The sequence below is a fragment of the Vulpes lagopus genome, chromosome 24 (genome assembly GCF_018345385.1).
Source record: "Vulpes lagopus strain Blue_001 chromosome 24, ASM1834538v1, whole genome shotgun sequence".
NCBI classification, from domain to species: Eukaryota; Metazoa; Chordata; class Mammalia; order Carnivora; family Canidae; genus Vulpes; species Vulpes lagopus.
This window is the reverse complement of record NC_054847.1, coordinates 26035332-26058225: the sequence shown is the minus strand read 5'-3', so window position 1 is coordinate 26058225 and position 22894 is coordinate 26035332. Positions and strand designations below refer to the sequence as shown.

General features: G+C 37.4%; 1 protein-coding gene across 13 annotated transcripts in view; it reads left to right on the top strand.

The window, feature by feature from the left end:
- The window catches only part of GTDC1 (glycosyltransferase like domain containing 1), a 387156-nt gene that overhangs the window by 105857 nt on the left and 258405 nt on the right, over nt 1-22894 (top strand). For 10 of the 13 annotated variants that reach the window (XR_005985414.1, XM_041739297.1, XM_041739304.1 and 7 more), the window contains 2 exons: nt 14534-14598; nt 17735-17937. Coding sequence is in view for 12 of the 13 variants with exons in the window: in XM_041739297.1 (XP_041595231.1) it covers nt 17759-17937 (179 nt within the window). In the remaining variant the exon portion in view is untranslated. The remainder of the gene's footprint in view (nt 1-14533; nt 14599-17734; nt 17938-22894) is intronic. The other 3 variants (XM_041739303.1, XM_041739301.1, XM_041739302.1) reach the window with 1 other exon arrangement.

The following is a 22894-nucleotide window of genomic DNA, read 5'->3' as shown; positions in this document are numbered from 1 at the left end:
TCCTATTTTTCCTTCCCTTCTACTATGTTCATCTGTTTTGTTTCTTAAATTCTGCATATGACATTTGTCTTTCTCTGAATGACTTACTTTGCTTAGTGTAATATGCTCTATTTCTGTCTACATCATTGCAAATGACAAGATTTCATTCTTTTTGATGGCTGAGTAATATTCCATTGAATATATATACCACAGCTTCTTTATCCATTCATCTGTTGAAGGACATCTGGGCTCTTTCCATATTTTGGCTATCGTGGACATTGCTGCTATAAACATTGCGGTACAGACGCCCCTTTGAATCACTGTTTTTATCCTTTGGATAAATACCTAATAGTGCAGTTGCTGGGTCTGGACTACATTTTACTGACTTACTTGTTTTTGCTAAGGGAACATCAAATTGTCAAAGTTGTTTTGAGTGGAAGATATTCAGGTACAAAATTATAGGAAAATCCTCAAAATGACTTAGTACTAGTGCTTTTGTTGGAGTGCATTACTCCATGAGTAAATATAAATATAATTTATTTTTAACTTTTTGCATAGACTATTGTTTAAATAAGGCTGTCTTGCAATTGTGATATATTAAGATCTGGTTTTTGAAGAAACAGTTTGAACTTATTAACATGGCAATCGGGTAATTTGATAATTTATATTATAGATCTTAATTTGCAAGAAGGAATTATTAGATCCTTGGTAGCCTTATAGCCAAGAGCACACCGTATCATATTTTATCGCAGATGACATTTGGGGTATTTCTCTTAATTCTTAGAGTGACAGCTTCCTGTTTTTCCAAGACATATGCAAATAGTAACTTACAATAGAAAAACACGTCTACAAGAAACCCTAAGAAGTCACCTTTATATTTGCTTGCTTTGTGAACTATCTTAGAGGAAAGCAGGCTACCTCTTAATTCGAAATCTGCAGAAGAAATGGCTGAGTGTACCTTGATTGTGTGACTCAGTGTCTCACAACTCGTCCAATGCCTAACTTAAATTCCTTTTGTTATATTTCCATTCTGTTTGTGTTATTTTGGCCTCAGAGGACAAAGAAAACAACTATCCACTATTTCCCATACAACATTCCCTATATAGCACCATTTTAATAAATTCCTCCTTTTTTCATTCATGGTGGCAGAGTTGCTGGTACCTTAATTACTAAAACAACCTGTGCATGGATAGAACTTATCTCCAAGCAGGGAATGTATTCAAGTATCTGGAACTTAAATTTTCTATCTGAGCAGTTTATAGTCACTGAAAATAAAGGAAGGCCTTTTAACATTCAGAAGGAGTCCTGGGGAGAGAGTTCCTACATAATCATAATATAGGCAAGATAGTTTCCTAGATTTGGACTCAGAATGGGTATTGATAGTCTGTTTTGGCCTTCAAGCTGCTCTTCTGGTCATACTTGGAGGGAATAATTTATGGGCCAACACTCTGCACTTAAAAAAACATGTTTTACCCTTTTTTCACCTTTGTGTTCTCCACCATCACTATAGTATCTGGTGCATCATAGGAACTACAATTCTGTTAAACGAATTGTTTTAGTTTCCCTTGGTAATGCTTCCTAATATAGGTAGCTTGATGCTTTACATTTCCCCATTCCACTTTAATTTAATTTTATGCTGCCTTATGAGCACTCATAGTTAATTTTTTGTTGTCATTATCTTCTTATTCAGTAATTTCTCTAGTGATTCATAACTTACCTGAATAACTAAAAGCAGTGGTAATGCCTGGAAAATTCACTCGATGATGTTGCTGTAATCTTTAATCCAGGAAATTTTTCCTTCTCTCTCATAAAGTGAAGACTTACTGTAGCCTATTGATGAGAATTCAAGAGTACATTAATTGAGTGCCTATTGTGTATAAGGCCCTCTGCTGGATTATGAATGGATATAAATTATGCACAAACTTTGCTGCCAAGGAAGTGACATCTGGTTGGGCAGACAGACACACTTATATACTATATAACTATAGTATAGGTAGGATTGTGGCAACTGCTCTAAATGGGGTGGAAGCCAAGTTTGGTGGTACCACAGAGCAAGGAATAATTGCTTCTGACTGGCTAAATATGGATGAGCAGTTGACTTAAGCTTTTGTAGATGAGATGGAATTTGAATGCAGTCTTGAAATATATGTAGGAATCTGACAGGTGGTAAAAGTGAAAGGGTTCTGGGAAGAGGAATGCAGTAACAACAGTGTTCGGAGGTGGAAATGTGTATGGAATGTTTTAAAAAACATTGGGTACATGGTGTGTCTGTGAGAGTGACAGGAATTGAGGCTAAATAACTTGGAACCAAATTGTTAGGGGTCTTATTTCTTGTTAAGTATTATTTTCTCTTCTGTAGAAAAATAACCCCACATAGGTATTTGAGTAGAGGAATGGCATAAGGTATCTAAAAGTCTCAGAAGAATGGAGACAAGGTGAAATGTAGTGGCATATAGGGAGGACAGTCAGAAGCGGAGGCCTAATTGAGGTTGGAGATGATGAGGGAGGCTGGGGGCACAAGGTCTGGGAAGGAGGACCTGATATCCAAGGTCCCAGGGAGGTCAGCTAAAAGCCCTGTGGGTTGTTGATTTGGCGAGTTGTGCAGCAGTGTCCTGGCTCCTACATTATAGAGGGCGCTTTCAATTTTGAGCCTTCTTTCCACCTGTGTCAGATTGGAATACTATGGGACATGCCACCTGGCAGATGAGTTATTTCAGCCTGGATTCCAGAAGAAAGTAAAAGGAGAAAGGGATTGGGTGGTTGTTGAGGGAGCCAAGAGTTATCTGCACAGTTCTTCAGCTCCTCCTTATAGTGGGGGGTCTTGGGCCTCTGTACTTTCTTTCTGGCTTATTGGTTCGTTGTCTTCAAGTAGAACTTGCTCCTGGTCCCTTTTTGAGACCCACTCAGATGTTTTATAACATTTATCACTCTGTATTATAATTGCATCCAGCTCTGAGGTAGAAACTATATTTGGGTCATCCTGATATCACAAAACACTTGGCATAACTTTTAAAATGCAACCATTCAATAAATGCTTATTAAATAAAGCAAATTTGTTTAAGCTTTGCAGTCACAGACCTTCTTCCTCTCTGAACATGTCAAGCATGTTCATCTCAGGATCTTGCTGTGCTTGCTGCCTGGAAAGCTTTAGATACAGATCTGTTTAGTTCCCGTCCTCTTCTGGTTTCTGTTCAGATGTCATCTCGTCGGCGAGGTGTTCTTTGACAATCCTATATAAAATACCACCCTTTCCTAGCCCCAGGCCTTGGCAGGACTTATCCTGTATTACCCTGTGCTATTTTTTTTATAGCACCTGCACCCCTTCTGATGGACGTCAACTCGACGATTGTCTTTTTACTCCAATTAGAAAGACATTTCCTGTGATAACAGGAACATTTGTTTTGTCACCTAATTTATCCACAAGCCCCTGGAACAATGTTGGGCACATAGTAGGCACAGTAATATTTGCTAAATGAATGGTAAAGATCAGACTGAAAAGGATAATAATCACGGAAGTGCCAGTTTGTTTACACATTTATGCAAGCACTGGTATTGTTGTTATAACTTTTATAATATCAAATCTTTAGTATTGCTCTCAGAAAAATAAAAACAAATTCTATTTTCTATAGATTGCTCCTGTGAAATCTAATTATGGATTAGTTTTTGTTTTAAAAATATTTGAATGCCAAGCATATCCAGTCAGAAAACACTTTTATTATCCATGCCAGCTTAATTTTTAAGGCAGTGAAATGGAAGACTGTCATTTCAGCAAGCAACTTACTTTCATTTGTGAGAATGGAATATTTTGAATATTCTAATTGATTTTTGAGGATGATTTTCCAGGAAAATCATCCTCATTTCTGTACAATGTACATTTGCCTTTAAGACAGGAAAAAACTAGAAAGAGGCATGGAAATTATTTGCTCAGAAAGGTGAGAACTTAGAGTTGTCCGATAAATGGTTAGGAGGGTGGGTCAGTCAGTTCCAACATAAAAGGTAAATCTTGGAACACTGAAAACTTTAAAGAAGAGCTGGCTTAAAACATTATTTTATATGCATATTTAAGGTTTGTGAAGAGATCCTAGACTGTCATGAGCCCAAGTCTCTATTTTACTGTATTTTACTGCAAATTCACTTGGATATTTTTCCAGAAATCTTAAGTCTGTAATTTGGCTGTAAAAAAGTTGGTTATCAAATCAATATTATTATATGGCTTTTAGTGTCATAAGAATTCCCTTTTGGAAACCTATAAAAACTCATTTTTTCTCACCATAAACTTTATCTGTCACTTTTCTGTAAGGTCAGAGTACTAATGCTGGAGGTGATCTGCTCTGGGACAGAGAGTCAACAAAGTGGCCATAAAGTTAAAAAATGCCACATGGTGCTTTCCTAAGATTAGGATTTCTTTTTCATATCAAGTTCGTGCTAATTTTAAAATATGGAAAGTTATATGTTGATAGGTGTGTTCTTAGTGTCCCTTTAAAAAGAGATGAAATGATAAGCTTGCCCCTAATTGTTGCAGTTAGGTATTTCATGTTTTTGTTAGTACTTCTGTGTTTCCTGGAGGTTAGTTCTTAATCGTCTCTATACTTTTAATGGTAGGTTGTTTTCCCTCTAGGTTTGTAACTTAAATTTTTCCAAGTAGATGGTTTTAAAATGAAATATGATGAAACTGTTGCACTGGAAAACAATTCCAGGAATAATACTTTCTTATCACTTGAAATATTTTTCATGTTTTCATGGTATTTAAATTGTAAAAAGTACTAGGACCTGGAGGTTCCATTTCAAAATATTTCTCTTTTAAGTCTGAGTTGCTATTGGGTTAATATTTATTGAGTATCCATTCACCTATTGGATGAATATAAATCCAATAAATATAGGAAAACTCTGAGTGATTATGAAAGGAGACAGTCTTTTAAAATTAAAAGATTGCATCTGTAGTAGTTGACTATGCAGTCAGTCCCTCCTTTTAACATGTGTAGCACATATGGATGATTACACAATTACAGGTTTCTACTTTTTTAATACAGACACTTTGGAGATTAAATGTGAAACTAGAAGTTCTTTTCAATTTTATTCACCTTAATTAAATATTTCCCCTTATTTCAAGACCTGTATCTAATTATTCAGGGCACAAATTAATTTTGACATTTTACTTGAACTTTAAAACTGAGTTTGCACAATAAATGTTCCTATTCAAAACTCTAAGTACTAAAATAGTATTTTAGTTTCTAACACACTCTGTCAAAAGTGCCAGCTCTAGATTCCTTATGGATAATAAAATCTTGATCTGTTTACAATTATTTAATAATTCACGTACTTTAAAAAATTAACCGGGTATTACTTTTATTTCATGCGTTAGACAAGCAGTATTTGCAAAACCGAATTATAGTGTTTGTGAATAGCTCTAGCCCCATTAGTTTAACCCTTACTGATTAGTTTTTTAAGTTTCTTTATAACAATAGTAGTTAGAATAATTTGAAAACCCCCAGCAAGCTTCTGGAGGGGAGTAAGCCTTCAGTAATTGGGAAGTAGTTTGTTATTTCAAACAATTTGGCATTCTCCCTAAAGTTAGGAAAATTTTGTAGTTTCTTTTAAGTGCAAGTTGAAACATTCGGTGAAGTTAACTTGAATAATAAAATGAAACCTGAAGAGAAAACCAAAATCACCTACAGTTGTACCATAAATGATTATTTATGCCTACCTGTGTGCATGTGCGTTCTCTCTCACGTTTCTATACTCATTTCATCATATGTTTTTACGTATTCATAGCATGCAGTCATGCAAGGGTGGAAACATTTTCCCATGCCAACAAATGTTCTTGTTACGATTTTTTTTTAAAATTTATTTATTCATGAGAGACACAGAGAGAGAGAGAGCACAGGCAGAGGGAGAAGCAGGCTCCATGCAGGGAGCCCGATGCGGGACTCGATCCTGGGTCTCCAGGATAACACCCCGGGCCTAAGGCAGTGCTAAACCGCTGAGCCACCCAGGCTGCCCTCTTGTTACGATTTTTGATCATTGATCATTTAACTATGAAATTCCTAGTTGTTGGACATTTTGGTAGCTTTCAATTTGGGGCAAGGACTTCAGTAAAGATCCTTGATAATTTCCGTGGTTAATTCTTAGAAGTAGAATTATTGCATCCAAAGATAGGCACAGTTTTTTGGGCTTTTTGTATTACATTCAAGTGTGATAGGACATTTTGATACCTCAAAGCAAATCCAGCCTCGTACATTGGTAGAGTTGATGGCAGCCTTCAGGGCTTGAGAAAGATCCTTTTAATTCACAAACTATTCTCATCCCTTCTGCAGATGGCTGAAATTTTGCCATCACCTGTTGCTCCTTTGTATCATGCAAGTACTCCTCGGAGAGGTGACATTGTGCCTGGCAAGGATTTACTCTGTGCAATGTGCAGTTTATCTGGTATTTTCAATCTAGTCCTTGCAAGTTAAGTTCGGAGGTAAGGCGGGGGCAAGGGACATTAGAACAATGGACAAGAGTAATGAAGGGGGAATAAGTATTTCTTTACTTCAGTTCTGCTAAGATCATTTGAGCAACTGTTATATGGAATGCAAGATATTATGTACCTAGTTTTATGAGTTTAAGTTATAATCTCTCTCTACAGTGATTGAGGCTGTTTGTTAACTGTGAATGCTAATTAATCCAGTAGAGAGACTTAACGGTCCCAGATATGGTGCATATACATGCTGGATAGAGATGCAAGGGGGAATTAATTAACTCCTAAGCAACCTTACTCTGTTTGAACACACTGTTTGCAAAGTGTGAAATTACTTCCTTAAGAGATGATGAGGATGCAGAGTATGGCTTTGGGTAGTTTGTAGAGAATATTCTGTACTGTAGGGTCCCTGCTTCATTAGACAAAATATTTATATCATTGGAATGTCTCCTTGAAAAACCAGGTGATAAAGAGATAATAGTGACAGACAAGGCCACTAAGTAGATAAAAGTCATAGTGCTTGCTCCAATCAGGAAACTTTGAGCTATTGCTACTTATCTTTTATTCAGTGGAAACTTGTGTGTCAGATGATATGGGCAAGCCTGTGCTTCCTCTGTAGAAACTATGGAGAATAGTAGACCTTCTAGAAATAATACACTGTTGCCTGTGTATGCCTTTTCTTTACTCAACTATCTCAATCCTAAATATCTTCAGGATTTAAAAATTCCAGTCTATTATTATCAGACTGACTCTTTTTCTTATAATAGTGGGTAGCTAATAATATGCCCCTTGTGATATTTAAAAATAGTGATACAGCTCTCATTACCACATCTCTTAGCCCCAGACTTACTCAGCCCTGGTCTAAACTGGGTTTCTGGGCTTTTTAAAATTTATCACTAATGATCTCTAGAATCCATCCAGTTTTTCTAGTGTTGGCTTCTTGAACCATCAGTAAAATGTCTTAGGCCACTGGCAAATCAAAAGATCCTTGAAAAATACATGGCAGCTAGAAAAAGACTGCTGCAATGCATAAATAGAAGAAAATATACTTTTAACTAATTTTACTTCTAATGAATAAATTTCTATAATTTGGTGGAACTTTGGAGATGAGAAAAGTGTCACCAAACATTTTAATTGATACGTCTTTAAGGCATGGTTTTACTGATGTGGATCTTTAAGGACAAATTCTAATACTGGCTTTCCCTCACACTTCCTAACACCATTTAAGTGAATCTGTCATTGCAGGGTGACTTCTGCTAATATAAAGGGAGTATTAAAAATATTAAGGGTGTCTAACATCGGTTCTTTTAAAGATATCTATTTCTAGCCCTCAGCCCTCCAGAAATTTCTCTTTCTTCTCCCAAGTGTATACCTGATACTCTTATGCCCCCTGAGCTGTTAAGATTTTGTATTTCTTGAAAGTTGATTTCCCTCACTGATAAATAGATTGAGTTGTGAGATTATGTCCTTTTCAGTTTTCAGTGGAAGTGAGTAAATCCAGAACTTTATACTTGGTGACATTTATTTCAACCCATCAAGGGAATACCACCCATGTTTGCTTGGGTTGCAGCACTTCAAATAGGACGTGGAGAATGTTTGTGTGTTAGAGTCACCCTGCTATTTCTGTTTCAAAATTAACTGAAAATGTGATATGTGCCTCCCACTTGGAGAGGGAAACTTCTCAACAATTTTTTATTTAGTTAAGATGGATTAAGTTCTTAAGAGATGTTAGAGCGAGACTCACTAGCGCCAGTATAGTTAAGAATCTGTTAGTCATTTTATTTTAAACTCATTTGGTGTGTATATTTATAATTATCTTGCATAATCCAAGTCTGAGTTAAAATTTGGCATGGAAGCCAATGTAGGGTAGCAAGATAGTGCTTCTGACCAAGAAAAATATGCCTGTCTAATGATTAAACCGGTTGAATCCTTCCAGGTCACAGACTTGACTGTCCTTGTGTTAAATATTCTTGTAGAGTCTGGAAAGGCTACAGAAGATAGTTAGTTGCCTGTGGCTTCTAAACCCCTCAGTAGGGCTGCTGGCAGAACTATTTTCCTTAGAAGGAGGTACGACAATTTGAATACAATAAGATGCCACCTGTTATATTTTAGGTGGTGATAGAATTTGTGCATCCAGTTCTCTCCATTAGAGTAAGTAGTAATTAGTGGTAGGAAGGGGTGATTATTTGTGGTTGATAATAATAAAGGTCTTGGACAAGTTCAAGAAATTGTCAAGGCCATTGCCGAAGAGTTTTTTGGTTTATTGAATCAACAGAGTGTTGAACACTTTCTGTTTGCTAAGGGCTAAGGGTATAGTGGAAAGCAAGCAGACCTGGTCATTGTCCTTTGGGAACTTAATATCCAGTAGAGGATACGGATATTATATAGTCACTCATATAAATATAGCCTACAAGTGGTAAGTAGAAAGAAGTACTGCAGATTATTATATCAGGGAGACTCAGACTTTGTTTGATGGTGGCAGGACTGGATTACGAGATAGACAGCCTATCTCTGGCTGACCTCTTGCCTCCTACTTCAAACATTCTTGCCAAATGAATCTTGGTTATTGTCTTTCTCCCGTCTTAGTCATTAAGGCCTATTGCGCTATGGGAAAGGTGTTAGTCTAGAGCTGAGGGGTGAAGGGTGAGAGCTGTGGGTTCAGGGAAAGGATGATTATGCAGAACTCTGGAAGGAATTACAAGAGATTAGAACAAAAGTTTTGAGTTTTATCACCCTAACTATATTCTGTATAACTATATTGTGTGGTTTATGCCACTGATGTCCTGGATTGACAAACTATTAGGAGTTATATAATTAGATATGATATGTGATACATATATTTATCATTTATACCGACATTTATATTTCACATGCATATAAATATATACTGCACTATATATAACTTACATATTAATAATTAGTAAACATTGATATTTAATCCAAAAGCTCCAAAGACTAGAAAATGGACACGTCTTTTACTTATATCCTACCAGATACCTGCAATAAAGTATAATGGAAAGATACATGAATGTAAGGTCAGAAGATCTGGGTTTAAGCCCTTGTTCTGTCATTTACTCTGTGATGCTCAAATTCTCTATTTCTTCCTCTATGAAAGAAAAGTGGTTGGTCAGTGGCTCCTGCATTCCTTCCACCAATGATTCTGTGATACACCTGGGCTTTTCTACCTAGGTATCCATATCTGAATGGATCAGATAATCCAGTTTTCTCCCACTGGACTGATTTGCAGCCCATTTCAGGAAGGTAGAAGCCTTGGAGAAATGCCATCTTGAGAAAGCAAATACATTATTCATCTTGTCAAATTTTTATAAAATGAATAATTGTTGGCAGAAAGTATTTAAAAATGCCTTTTCTTCTTCCCCATTAAATAAAAGGATAATTACTAAATGTGAAATGGGATCTCCAGATTTATGGTGAGGGAATTGGCTTCTCATCCGACTTCCACTGCTAGTATTAAACTAGGATGATGATAGATCAAGCAGATTAAAAAATTGCAGGTGATTTTCAAAATTCATGGATCTCACAGATATTCATTTTCTTAGGCTGTGAAACTTGCTTTGGCCCAGATTGCAATTGCTGATTGGTGGTGTTTCTACCATTTCTTTTTATCATTATTACTTCTATTAGTAGGTTAAGATAAACTCATATCGACATAAAAAAAATCTAGTAAAGTCTCATTTCTGTGAACAGTAAGAAAAGAGAATCAGTCTTTGAAAGAGAATATAGTAAAATGTGTTTAAATATACCAGCTGCTTGATTTAGTTTAGATTTTGGGAGTAATGGGAAATCATTTGTAGTGGTACAGTGCTGCCTGATGCTCGGGACCTGTTGGCAGTGAGAGCGATGTTACTTGAAAGGCAGCATCAAGTTACCATTTCCTCCTGATTTTTGGTGGAACTCTGCAAAAACTTAGTGACATCCACAATGTGCTGGATCCTGGGAAGCTCCCAGGAAAAGACTGGCACCGTCCCTGTCCTGCAGATTTTCAAAGGCTCAGAGGGAAACAGGCCATGGAAAGAGAGTGAAACAAGAACTGAGAGTGTACAGAGCAGAAGGGGAGTCCTTTTTAAGAGAAGTTCAGGGAAAGGCTTTATAAATTGGTGATTCATGAGCAGAAATTTTAAGGAAAGTTCATGAGGTGAACATTAAGAGGCTGAAGGAAAAGAAGAGATAAAGGTGTGGAATCCCAGAAGTGGAACTGCGTGAGTGTAAGCGCTCGATATCCCCACAAGGCAGAGTCTGGGCAAGTGAGGAAAGAGAAATCACAGGGGAGAAGGAGAAGCAAGGCCATGGCGAAGAGGAAGGAAGGGCCAGAGAAGCCAGGTCTTAACAACCGTGTGTAGGGGCTTTGGGCTGTACCCACAGGTGATGGAGACCTTGAAGGTTTTTGAGCATGTCACCTCATGGTCAGATTTGCATTTTGGAAATTTCTTGTGGCTGGATTATGGCAAATGGTATGATGGGAACCAGATCGTGTGGCAGCATGGGGACCTAGTGAAAAGGGTAATGCAGTGGTCCAAATGAGTGATGAGATGGTTTTCTGGTGTAAAATTTTCTATTGATTCATAAATATACTGCTACATTTTAAAATGTCAGCAAATTGAAGATACTTTTAGCATTCAGTAGAACTGATTCATTGCTACTTTTATAGTTTGAAATTATTCATGAAATTAATAGCAATGAAAAATGCTATTAATTTTAAATGAAAGAGGACGATTATTTTATTTGTCAGTGAAATTAAACCAGTAAACTTCTCACAAAAAATTTCGTAGTTACAATTTTGCTATATAATGTGGAATATAATAGCTTCACAAAAATGTAAGGCAATGAATTTGTAGTGTATACACATCTATTTACTTGGGGAAATTATGCATATTTGATAACAAGTGAATGATGTCATAGTGTCAGTGCCTATAAGTATTTGTTCAATTTGCATTTGATACAGTTATAACCAAGACTTTATATTAATTTAAGTCATGGAATAAGTGACTGATAGTTCTAAACAGAAAGTTAAGTCCAAAGTTGAGAAAGAATGAAATATTTGTTAGGGAAAATTAAATAGCAATGTATACCTATAAGATTATGATTTTTTCAAGAGCTTGTATAAAAGGTCGTAGGAAATCATATAATTGGAAAAGCACAATTGAAAATTACTTTAAACTGTGTCACAAACAGGATGGCATATAAGTCTTCTTACCAAATCTTGGTTTGGGTACACAAAACCTTAGTTCTTCATTACCGCAACAGGAAACTAAAGTCAGAGCTGAAGAAATGAGAACACCCATAGCACTGTGAGGGCAATAAAATATTACAGAGCTACATTTCATTCAGTATGAACCCAAGATTTTTATTTTTAGTGTTGCTATTTAATTACACACAGTAGTACATAAGTTATCATAAATGTTAGGCTGTATGTCCACAGTCAGATAATGTAGGAATGATCAGTTTGCATTATGCATTGTCTTTAATTCACACTAATGCTCAGGAATCTGATTCATTCCTTACTGTTTGCCAAACTTTCTTTAATTATGTAGAATATTGTCGGTGCCTGTAGTTTTAGGATTGGAAGGTTTGTACAGTGCATTTGATACCACATTGTATTTTAGTACTCAGAGATTACATTGAAGCTTTAGGGGTTAGGATGAATTTTCTATGCCTCTTTTTATAAAAAGTTTTTTAAAAAATAACTTTTTGGTAGGATCTGCTTATCTCTCTGTCTCCCACCCTCTGACCCCCATATGATACTTGATTATAATGTGATACTTTGAGGACACTTTATTTTATTTTTTAGTAAAAATATATTTTTACTATATATTCACTCTTATTAGGTTCTGTTAGGGGAATTGATGGGCACATGTTTCAAAGCTGAAATCTTTTTATGCTTATTTTTTACTATTTAATGAGATTTCAGGTATATTTTAACAACCGGGGTTTCCCTGATGAATCATTAAAATAAGTGAGTGGGTTGGAAGGTAATACTAACTTTTCTCAGTACTGCCCTGTTTTACCCTACTGGGTTATTGGTTGCCTTTAAAATAGAACCTGGTGTGTTGGAGTTGGTGGGTGGAGGTGCAGAAGAGAAGGGGTCAGTAAGAAAATACCAGGTAAACCTCTGATGACCTATTGGGAAGTCCTACTCAAATTTTATTTTCCCCAACTTAGAGCATTTAGTGTCTAAAAGTTCATTGTGTTTTGCTCTGCCAAGCTTAACTTTTTAAATATTGTGTATAGGCAAATAGAAAATATATTTTCAGCTATTGATTGAAGTATAAGGTATCAAGCCATGTGTGGATTAGCCTGTGGAATCAATTTCTCATGTGTGTGGGATTAAAACCGTTAAAACCATCATCACTGAAACCATACCTTCCTACAGCTAATAGCAGTAAGGTGTCTGTGGAATATATTAACACAACAATTCCTCTGATTTAAAATTATTACTTGGTATTTGGTTGGAAAATTATTTGAATATTATAAGTAACTGAATTGACATCATATATGAGGGCTAATTACACATTTCTAATGTGACTAGGTTTAGTTTAAAAAAAATCCACATGATGTATTTATACTTAGCATATTTTTTCCAATAAATCAATGGCATATTGCAAAATTCATTCTCTATACTTTCAAAAACAAAACAAAACAAAACAAAAAAACTGCACAAACCTACAACAGCAGTTCTCTTAGAGGAGGTACAGCAAAATGTAGTTCACCTTGAAAATGGCTCAGGGAATAAAGAAATTGGGTCAAGCTTAAAATAAATTCAGGTACAGTGACAAAAAGTTTTAATAAAAATTAAAAATATTCACAGCTTTGGTTTCAGGCTACTTTTGTTCTTAGTGATCTTATCAATGCATTATTAGCTTTTAATTGAGATGACACTAATGGCACTTTCTCATTTTGGTCAAAATGTTTATGGGAAACATCTTTGTGATTTTTCACTTTGTATCCTGTTTTAATTAGTAAATATAAAGTTTTGGAAAAGCAGACAATTCTTAGATCATTTGACCTGTGGGGATCTTAAGTAAAATTTGAACTGGTTTAAAATTCCTATGTCATAGCTATCACTTTGACTCATTTATATTGCCAATTTAATGTTTAGCGTTTAACCATGTATCGTTAAATCATAGTATTGATAATGAATTAAACTTTCATAAAACTTTAATAGTATAGTAGATTCTCATTCATCTGGTGTCACTGGGGAATAAAATATGCTGAAGAAATGAGTTTTTTTTTTTTTAACCGAAGCTTACTGGGTTAAGCAGAAAAACTTAAAAGTTGATAAAAATTTATCTGACACACTTTGTATGCTCTTTTTGGAAGGAAGAATGGATTGGCCATTAACTTTTTTTTTTTTTAACTTTTTCCTAACATCATGAAATATTAACATTCTAGTGTCAAGTAGAAAGGACATGGGCTTTTTGATTAGTATTTGTTCCCTCACATAAAAAAGGTTTTTTGTCGTTTTTTTCTTTTGAAATAAATGTGACACCCCTAATTGATATACTTTCTCAGTTTTTGCGGGGGTGCATGTGCTAATGCTTTAACAGATTGATTAACTCAGGCACCTATGTAAGACCTTTGGCTGTGTATAGGATCACCTATCCTCGGTTGGCAAACACCTGGCCACAGCCTTGGGCTGTAAAGGACACCCTCTCCTTGCTGAGGAGTAAGCATTTTCAGTGTTCAGGACTGCTGCTCCCAAGGATTCACTCCCTGGTAGCCATTGGTAGTGGTCCATGATGTCTCCATTCACCCGTGCTTGTGAGCATCTGTGGTGTCTGGGTGACCACCTGCAGTTTTTTGGGATTATTGCTAAAATGAGCAAATAGTGCATTCCCTTTAAGTTTTAACAAATTCCAGCATAACAGCAAAAATTCTCTTTAATAAAATGTTTTTTTTTTTTTTAACCTTATGCTTGTTGGTTTTGAGCGGTGTTTTCTAAAACAAAACTCAAGCACAGTAAGAGTATTGGCACTCTTCTTTAATGTGCTATAATGGCATTTGGTTTGAATCTTATATTTAAAAATCAGCTTCCTCTCTTTTGCTTGTACCTAATGGGAATGGTCTTTCTTCCAGGTTGTGCTTTTAAGAAGACTATAGGGAAGAACGATTTTCTTCTTGCCACAAAAGTTGCAATAGAAGTAAGTAGGGGAACTGCCAGGATATGTCTGTCTCCACAAAACAAGCAGAACAAATTTCCATGAATCAAAGCCACTAAGTATAGTTTTCAGAGATGGTAAGACATAGTTACTCTCCCTAGAAAAATACCCCAAATGCAGGCACACCCATTGGCCACTAGAAAAATGCTCGAGTAAACGCTACTTCAAACCTGTACATTTCACTCTTCTTACTGAGCTATTAAAGGGGTGGAAATCTACTATAGCTATAATCTTTTTTTCCCCTTTTCTATTTTTCGACCTCCCACATGCTTGGTGTTCAGTTCTGCTTACTGAATGTCTTGAATCGACAACAGCACCTACACCTACTGCCTCCACATTGGCTTATGGTTTACAGATAACTAATGATTCAGACCCATAAGAAGAAACATCTGTAAATATATGACATTATATGTGTTCTAGATTAATCATGAAAAAGGGCAAAGGGATGAGGAATCAGGAAATTTTTTTCCCCTTCTAATATTGATGTTGCCTTCTTTGAGGTTATATGAATGAAATATTCTTTAGAGTGGTTTAGATCACATTCTCAGGTCATTTTTACAACAACCTTTTAAGGATATATAGGGCATATATACCCTATCATGATTAGATCAGAGGAAATAAACCAAGATAGAGATAAAAGAGATAACTGTGATGTGATCTTGTAAGCAAACTAATGTCAACTGCTTTTAGTCTGTCTCAAAACCTTTGATATAATTTTTAAAATTGCCTTATATTAGTCTCTCAGTTGACTTTCTAGAAGTTTCCATTATTTGAGGGATTAAAGGCTAATTTTTTTGTTGTTGTTGTTAAATTTGTCTTACTGAAAAGCGTTTATTAGAGGTGGTCTCCAACTGCCCTGAGAAAAGTCAAGACTGCATAGTCAGTCCCTGAGCTTACTTCTTCTCAGATACTTAGGGGGTTCTCAAATTCTTATTTGGGATACAAGCTGCTGATGAGGAATGAATGGCACCCACTGCACTTCAAATGCATGTGTGTATCCACTTTTACCACCTATCCTTAGTTGAGAGGGGGCCGTGATTGAAAATTACTGATTTTAAAATGAAGGAAGATTTGAAGATATTCTTTCCCCCTTAAGTAAAGTGATTTATACTAAATATGGGAGAGACAAATATCTTATTACTGTTTATAAGTTATTATCCTCAATCTTATCTTCACAATATACCTCTGACATTAGTATTGTTATCCCCATTTTAGAGAAGACAAAACTGAGTCCTACAAAGTTAGGTGACTTGGTCAAGGTCACACAGCTAGGAAATGACATTGCTGAGCTTCAGACTTGTATTTCCCTGATCCCAGAGTTCATGTTTTTTCCACCTAAGGAACACTGCTTCTTATTTTACAGATAAGTGAAATGTGTACTTGTATATTCTCCAAAAATACTCATCGGAAGATTCAGACATCAAGAACTAAGTTTTTTTCATTCCAGTTGTATCTTTGAGAACCATTTGACACTTTCTCCTCTGAAATGAGATTTAAGTAGGCATTGCTTTGAACAGATGAAGTACAGTTTTATTGGTGAAAAACATCATTGAGCGGCACCTGCATGGCTCAGTTGTTTAACTGTCCAACTCTTGGTTTCAGCTCAGGTCATGATCTCAGGGTCATGAGATCGAGCTCGGCCTCGGGCTCTGTGCTCAGTGTGAGTCTGCTTGAGATTCTTTGCCTCTCCCTCTCCACCTGCCCCTCCCCTTGCTCCAGCACTCTCTCTCTCTCAAATAAATAAATAAATATATATTTTAAAAAAGCATCATGGAGTTGTCGAGACTAATAATTTTATGGAACAACATTATTAAGAAAAGCGGTATGCTGTGTAATGAGTGGTGTTTACTTAAGTCATAAAGGAAAATTCAAACATCTGGAGTATTTTTTAAACAATGTAGTATTTATGTATGGAGTGATGTTTCTTCCTTACTTCTTCCAGGAAATAGCTTATAATTTTAAATGTATATGGATTTTTTTTACATTCTCACATATATTTTTATTTCACGGGGCACATTAACAAAAGTCATATTATTAAACCAAAAAGTTGCTTGATAGCTGACTCACTGGGATGAAAATTTTACCATGTCTTTAATAACAACATTACTTTATCTCTCTTTTTTATTTTTAAAAATATTTTATTTATTCATGAGAGAGACAGAGAGGCAGAGACACAGGCAGAGGGAGAAGCAGGCTCCATTCAGGGAGCCTGACGTGGGACTCGATCCTGGGTCTCCAGGATCAGGCCCTGGGCCGAAGGCGGCATTAAACTGCTGAGCCACTTGGCTGCCCTGCTTTATCTCTCTTAATGGGATTGTTGTTTAAAGAAAGGTTGTAGAAACCTTGCTGATTCACAGGCATATGGCTTTACCCCGTTTTTTTTGTTTTTTTTTTTTTTGGGTTTTCCTTTGCAGGTGGGAAATCCGCTATAGTGGGGAAGTGGTCAAGGTATGTGCAGTGTCTCAAGAAATTGTATTGTAAGATTTTTAACATTAGACAATTGAGATTTGACTCTGAAAGTGCTTTTTTTTCTAAATATGGATTCACTGGGGGCAGTGATAGCTGGTGAATTTAAAGGTGAATTAATATGAGAGTTTCAGAATCAGAGGATTTCGGAACTGTAAAGGGCCTTACAAACGAAGGGCTCTTGGAGTGGAAGTCTTAGGAGATGAGTGTAGTGACTGTCTGAGAGTAGTAGAGTTGTGGGCCAAGCTGCTTCTGTGGTTACTGAGTCAGGGTCACAGCCATTCCAACCAGGAAGTGAGTGATCACAGCAGGAGAGGTCTCTGAACTTCCTGGGGCTGGAGGAAAAAAAATAAAAAAAACCCTGAGTCATTGTGCAAGTAATCTTGGGGCAAGAAGAAAACAGAAATCAGAAAAAAGAGCATCCTTTATTTCCTCTTGTTAACACAAATGTAAAAACACTGATTACAAAAGTATAAACCTTAAGTGTCATGTACTTTGTTTTTTTAAAGTGGGATGTAGCAAATTAAAAAAAAATTAAGCTTCTGTAAATTATTTGCTTTCTGAGTGTCATATTTTAACTTAGTTTTTAAAAAAGCCTTATGCACACACATATACACGTGTTGGAAAAAATATTGTTTTGCTTATTATTTAGGATCTGTGAAGGCTTGAAAAGCCCATGAGTCTTCTCATCATTGAGGCGTTCTATGGAGGGTCCCATAAACAGCTGGTGGATCTGCTCCAAGAAGAGTTAGAAGACTGCGTCCTTTATACCCTTCCTGCAAAGAAATGGCATTGGAGAGCGCGGACATCAGCTTTATACTTCTCCCAGAATATCCCCAGCAGCGAACGGTACAGGTAATTGGAGCCCACATGGCATTGTCAGCCTCTTTTTACTGTACGTGTTGCAGGGACGCTGCTGGTCCCTGGCATCCATGAGGTTTCCTGCCGCCGTGGCATGGGCCCTAAGACAACAGCAGATACTCCTGTAGACACAGCGGAGCACATTCACACTCCCAGGGTATCCGCTGGTAGAAAAGTGGCCTCCCTTAGAACCCCTAAGCCTTTGCTCATTTGTCTTGTGATTTTATCACATGCACCTGCGTGGGCGTGGATGACAGTGATCGGCCCGCGGGGAGACTTGATCTTGGGCATGTTTTTGTTCCTGTTCCATAACCTCCGGTGTCTCTTTTAGTGACTGTGCTGTTTTAGGTTCCTTTACTGTGTTTGCTGTGTACTAGGAGCTGAGGTTGACAAGACGGATGTAGCCAAGCTCTGTGCCCTTAAAGCTTTAAAGACTCTTGAGGTAGACATGGACTTGGAAGTGCAGTGTGAGCATGAAAAGTGGGCGAGTTGATTTTGACTGTGACAAAGCGGAGGTGGCTTTAAAGCATTGGCAACATTTGCTTAGTCTTCAAGGATGGATAGATTTGGGGGAATGCCACTCAGTTCTGAATTCTGATTATTTAGGAAGTGGGGACCAGGGGTACCTATGAGAGATTTGTCTGGGAGCCCCTAGAAAGCTGAGTGAGAAATACAGATTACATCTGATGGGAAACAAGTGGAATACTGAACACCCCTGCCTCCTTACTCTCTGTTGGCATATACTGCCTTGCGTCTCCTGCTTGTTAAATAGTGGGGGATTGTTCTACTGTGTGTGTGGTGTTTTCTTTCCTTTCTTTTTTTTAAGATTTTATTAATTTATTTGAGAGAGAGAAAGAGAGTACAAGCAGAGGGGAGAGGGAGAGGCAGGTTCCCTGCTGAGCAGAGAACTGATGCAGGACTCGATCCCAGGATCCTGAGATTATGACTTGAGCTGAAGGGAGACACTTACCCGACTGAGCCACCCAGGCCCCCCTGTGTTTCATATATCTGTTCTTCTTACCATTCTGGGCCCTTCTGTGTAGGACTGCGCTGGTTTAAGCAGCACTGGGGAGTTCAGGCTGATAATTGATGGAGTTAGGGAGACAGATTGTTAGACAAAGGGCACATCGCAAGCTGCAGTGCTCACCTTGCCTTCAGCAGCCCCATCTATCTGTTGCTGTTTGTAAGGTGCAGTCACGAGGGAGACGGCAGCTTGGGATTAAATGTAGGTTGCTGTTTTTAGTAGTAATTTGAGGGATTCAGAGAATAACCTATTTGGTGTATGAAAACCATGGAGAATTCAGATTGTCAGGTGGAATGAATAGTGCGTGTTTGAGTCACTCTGCTTGGGATTATAAAGGTAAAATGCTGTTTGGGGACATACTAAGAATTTATTTTTCCTTACATAATTTAATGTTTTGTATTCTGATATCACTAAGTGAATATTGTTGCTTATAGTACTAGAAATTTCAATGAGTGTATCAATATAAAAGTTTTAAAGGCGAGGATGAGACTGTTGCTGTGTTAAAATCTGTTTATAGTTGCTTTCACGATCTCCTTTAATTGTGTCTTCATAGCACCAATTGCATTGTATTACTTAAGGTCAAATAATCCTGTTGACTTTATGCACATTTTCATTTAACATTACCGTTTGAGAGAACACATTTCTACAATGACTAGGACATTGAAACGAACCATTTCCTTATCTGCTGTTAGATTTCATTTTGATTATGCAGTTTTTCAGAATGAAATCATTGTATCGCAAATATATGTGTGTGGCTAGCGTGCCTACAAACACTCCCGTGTCCAGGGCTTCTCTACTCCCTTTGAGGCCTGAAGCATTTGAGGATAAAGATCACATTGCTCTTTGAAGCAGTCTTGTTTGGGAGGTCAGTTTCTGCAAGATTGTGATGTAAAGTTTTACTCCCTGATGCCCATAACCTACAGGTCCTATCTGTGGGATCTGAGATCTTTCAAGGTCACTCATCTAAGCTGTGCAGTTAACTGCATGAATCTAATCAGACTTCACTAACAGATATACCTCGCCATTTGAACCTACAGTTACATTTGACCAATGATAACTTATCTACTCTTTTTGAATACTTTTGGAAAAATAGCAACAGCTTGGATTCTTACACGAAGTTAAGAAATATGCTCACTCAACCCTACTTTGAAGTGCAAGAGCAATCTTTTGTTGCACCAGAGAAATCTGATCTCTGTGGAGACTTTTAAAGATAGGAAGTTTTCGCTTTTCCGTTAGTTAACTCTTGGTACACTTGGCAAATGAAATCATCACAATCCATAAAGCCACCGGTCTTACGTACTATGCAAAATTACTCTGAACAGGTAGGGACCATGTCTGATGAGAGAGACCCTGAATGTAGGCACACACGTTACTTTTCTCAGTTTCCATACGTACAGTCATTATTGTTATAAGCTTGTTATCCAGAAAATATTTTATTACTAACAAGATAAATGCTTTAGCCCAATTACTCAGTTTGATTCTGCTTTATCTTGACAGCTAGAAGAATGCATCACGGTTCACGTTTGGAGCCGTGTAGTTTTATCATAGATTACAAAAGCTTCACAAGTTATTTTTCCCAAAAGTAGTTGGCAATGATTGCTCCATAGGTTATATTAAAATTTTGCCTTCTGAAAACCACAAAATGCAGAAATGTTTTGAGGATGGGCCTTACGTTTTGCGTTTTGAAATGTATGAGTCATTTGTCCCAAGGTTAGCAATTCGACGTTCTTAGACATACCTAGACGAGGGATCAAAGATTTTTCATTCATTTTTTTTTTCTTTACTGAACTGAGACGACCACTATTACCTAAAATCAGTTTTTCACTCTCAGCTGCTTACAATTATATTTTTCATTCCATCCGAGGTATTGTAGCAGATTCTGATCATTGGCCACTTAACAGCCCTTCTTCCTTGTTAACAGAATCACACTTGTCTTTGGAGTGGCTAAGTACCCAGCCCCTGGGAGTGAAGCACGATTGACCTGAGACGGTCATTATGATCTTGTTTTCTGCCCAATTTTCCCAGCTTTCCTTGCAGTTAGTGCTGGGCAGTCACTAGGTTTGGGCAAATTAGATTTAAGTGGATGACTTCTGGGGATTCTTCCGACAAAGTTTGTTTTGTTTTGTTTTTAGTTATGAAAGGAGAAAGCCATTTTCCTTTCCTGCATTTGACAGTGGTTGTGATGTCTGCAACCATGAGGCGACAGGATGAGGGCAAAATGCCTGGGCTGCCAAAAAATGGCTGATGGAAGACTGGAAAGAGCCTGGATTAGACTTCCATTTTGAGCAATGGAGCTACCTCCTCACCTGAAAACCCTCCATGTCTAAAACATCCAGAAATGATTCGTAAAGTGTTAACGACTTTCCTTTTAAGTCCATAGCTAAACAAAGAGAGGATCCGAAGGACGATCTGGAAGTTAGAGTGGCCTAGAAGCTGTGGTTACCTCGTTTTCATGAGGAGGACTGGTTAACTTAGATATGTTAAGTTCTGAAATGAAATATCATGCAGCTCTGACCTGAATTAGGAAGATTTCTATGGACTCTCGCGGGAACCTGTCCAAGGCATTTGCAGTGACAGAAAGTAAGGTGCCAGACAATGTTATTAGGTATTGTCTTTGGTATAAAGAAAGGAGGTTAGAAGATACAAAACAATGGAAGAGTCGACTGGAAATGAATAAAACACATTTGTCTGAGGATCAGTGTGGCAGAGGATGTCTGTGCCCACCCATATCCCTCTGACCTTTCCCTTTCAGTGCACCCTGGCCAGCTTCCCACTGCCAGGGTTTGCAGCTCCTTGCCTGAGGGAGCAGCTGCTCTGGCGGCGCATGCGGCAGGCTGTGAGCAGCCCTCCACAAACGATCTTCACCCCTCGGATGAAATCATTCTGAAGGGTGTGCAGGAGAGAAATCATTAACAAAGATTCCTTAAAAACCCTGTAGGTCAGAAAATGTACCAGCATAATTCTACATAACTCCTGGGTCACAGAAGAAATCATAATGGGTAATAAAAAACAGGACTGAATCATAATGAACATATTGTATATCACAATGCTGGTTGTATCTACATTGACAGCCCCAGCCACATCATCTTTAATAAATTTATTTTTATCATTTTTTAATTGTGATACACAGGCCCTCTAAAGCTTGTGGCCCAGAGCCAGGGACCCTCTTACTTGAATCTGGGAATAGTATTGGGAAGGAAAGAATGGAAAGAATGAAAAATGGTGAAGTTGGAAGCAAATAGAAGTGGAGATGGAGAAACTAATAGTTATTTTGAGATAATAAAATAGAGGCCTGATTTGTTTCAAAGGCACAAATAATTTTTGGAATTATGTAGATATGGATCTGTGGATATGGCACAGATCCATAAAAAGGGGAAATGCTCTTAATAGTTTTATGTCAGTAGATGAAACCTTAGACAAAAGAGTGAATTTCTTAGAAAAACATAACTTACAAAACCTCACTTAAAATGAAACAGAGGGGTGTCTGGGGGGCTTAGTTAGTTAAATGTGTGCCTTTGGCTCCCATCCGGGCTCCCTGCTCAGTGGGGAGGCTGCTTCTCCCTCTGCCTCACTGCACACCCCCCCACTCCTGCATGCATGTGTGTTCTCTCTCTCTCTTTGTCAATAAATAAAATCTTTTAAAAAATGAAACAAAATTTGAATGGAATTGTAATCATTAAAGATACTGCATTAGCTAAAAATCTGCCCACTACAAGATAGAGGCAGGGTCCCTGTGCAGGGTTGGTTTGCTGCGTTGGTGCCACCCTACCTCTTTCCAAACTTGTGTTATGGGAGGCTGAGGGTCTGTTTTTAGGTTTTCTGTTTCTTGTAGCCGTACGAGTCCTGACTGTTAATAAATGTTGACTATCATTATGATACCTTTTCTTCGCACCTCAACCCCCCCCCCTTTTTTTTAATGACCAAGGA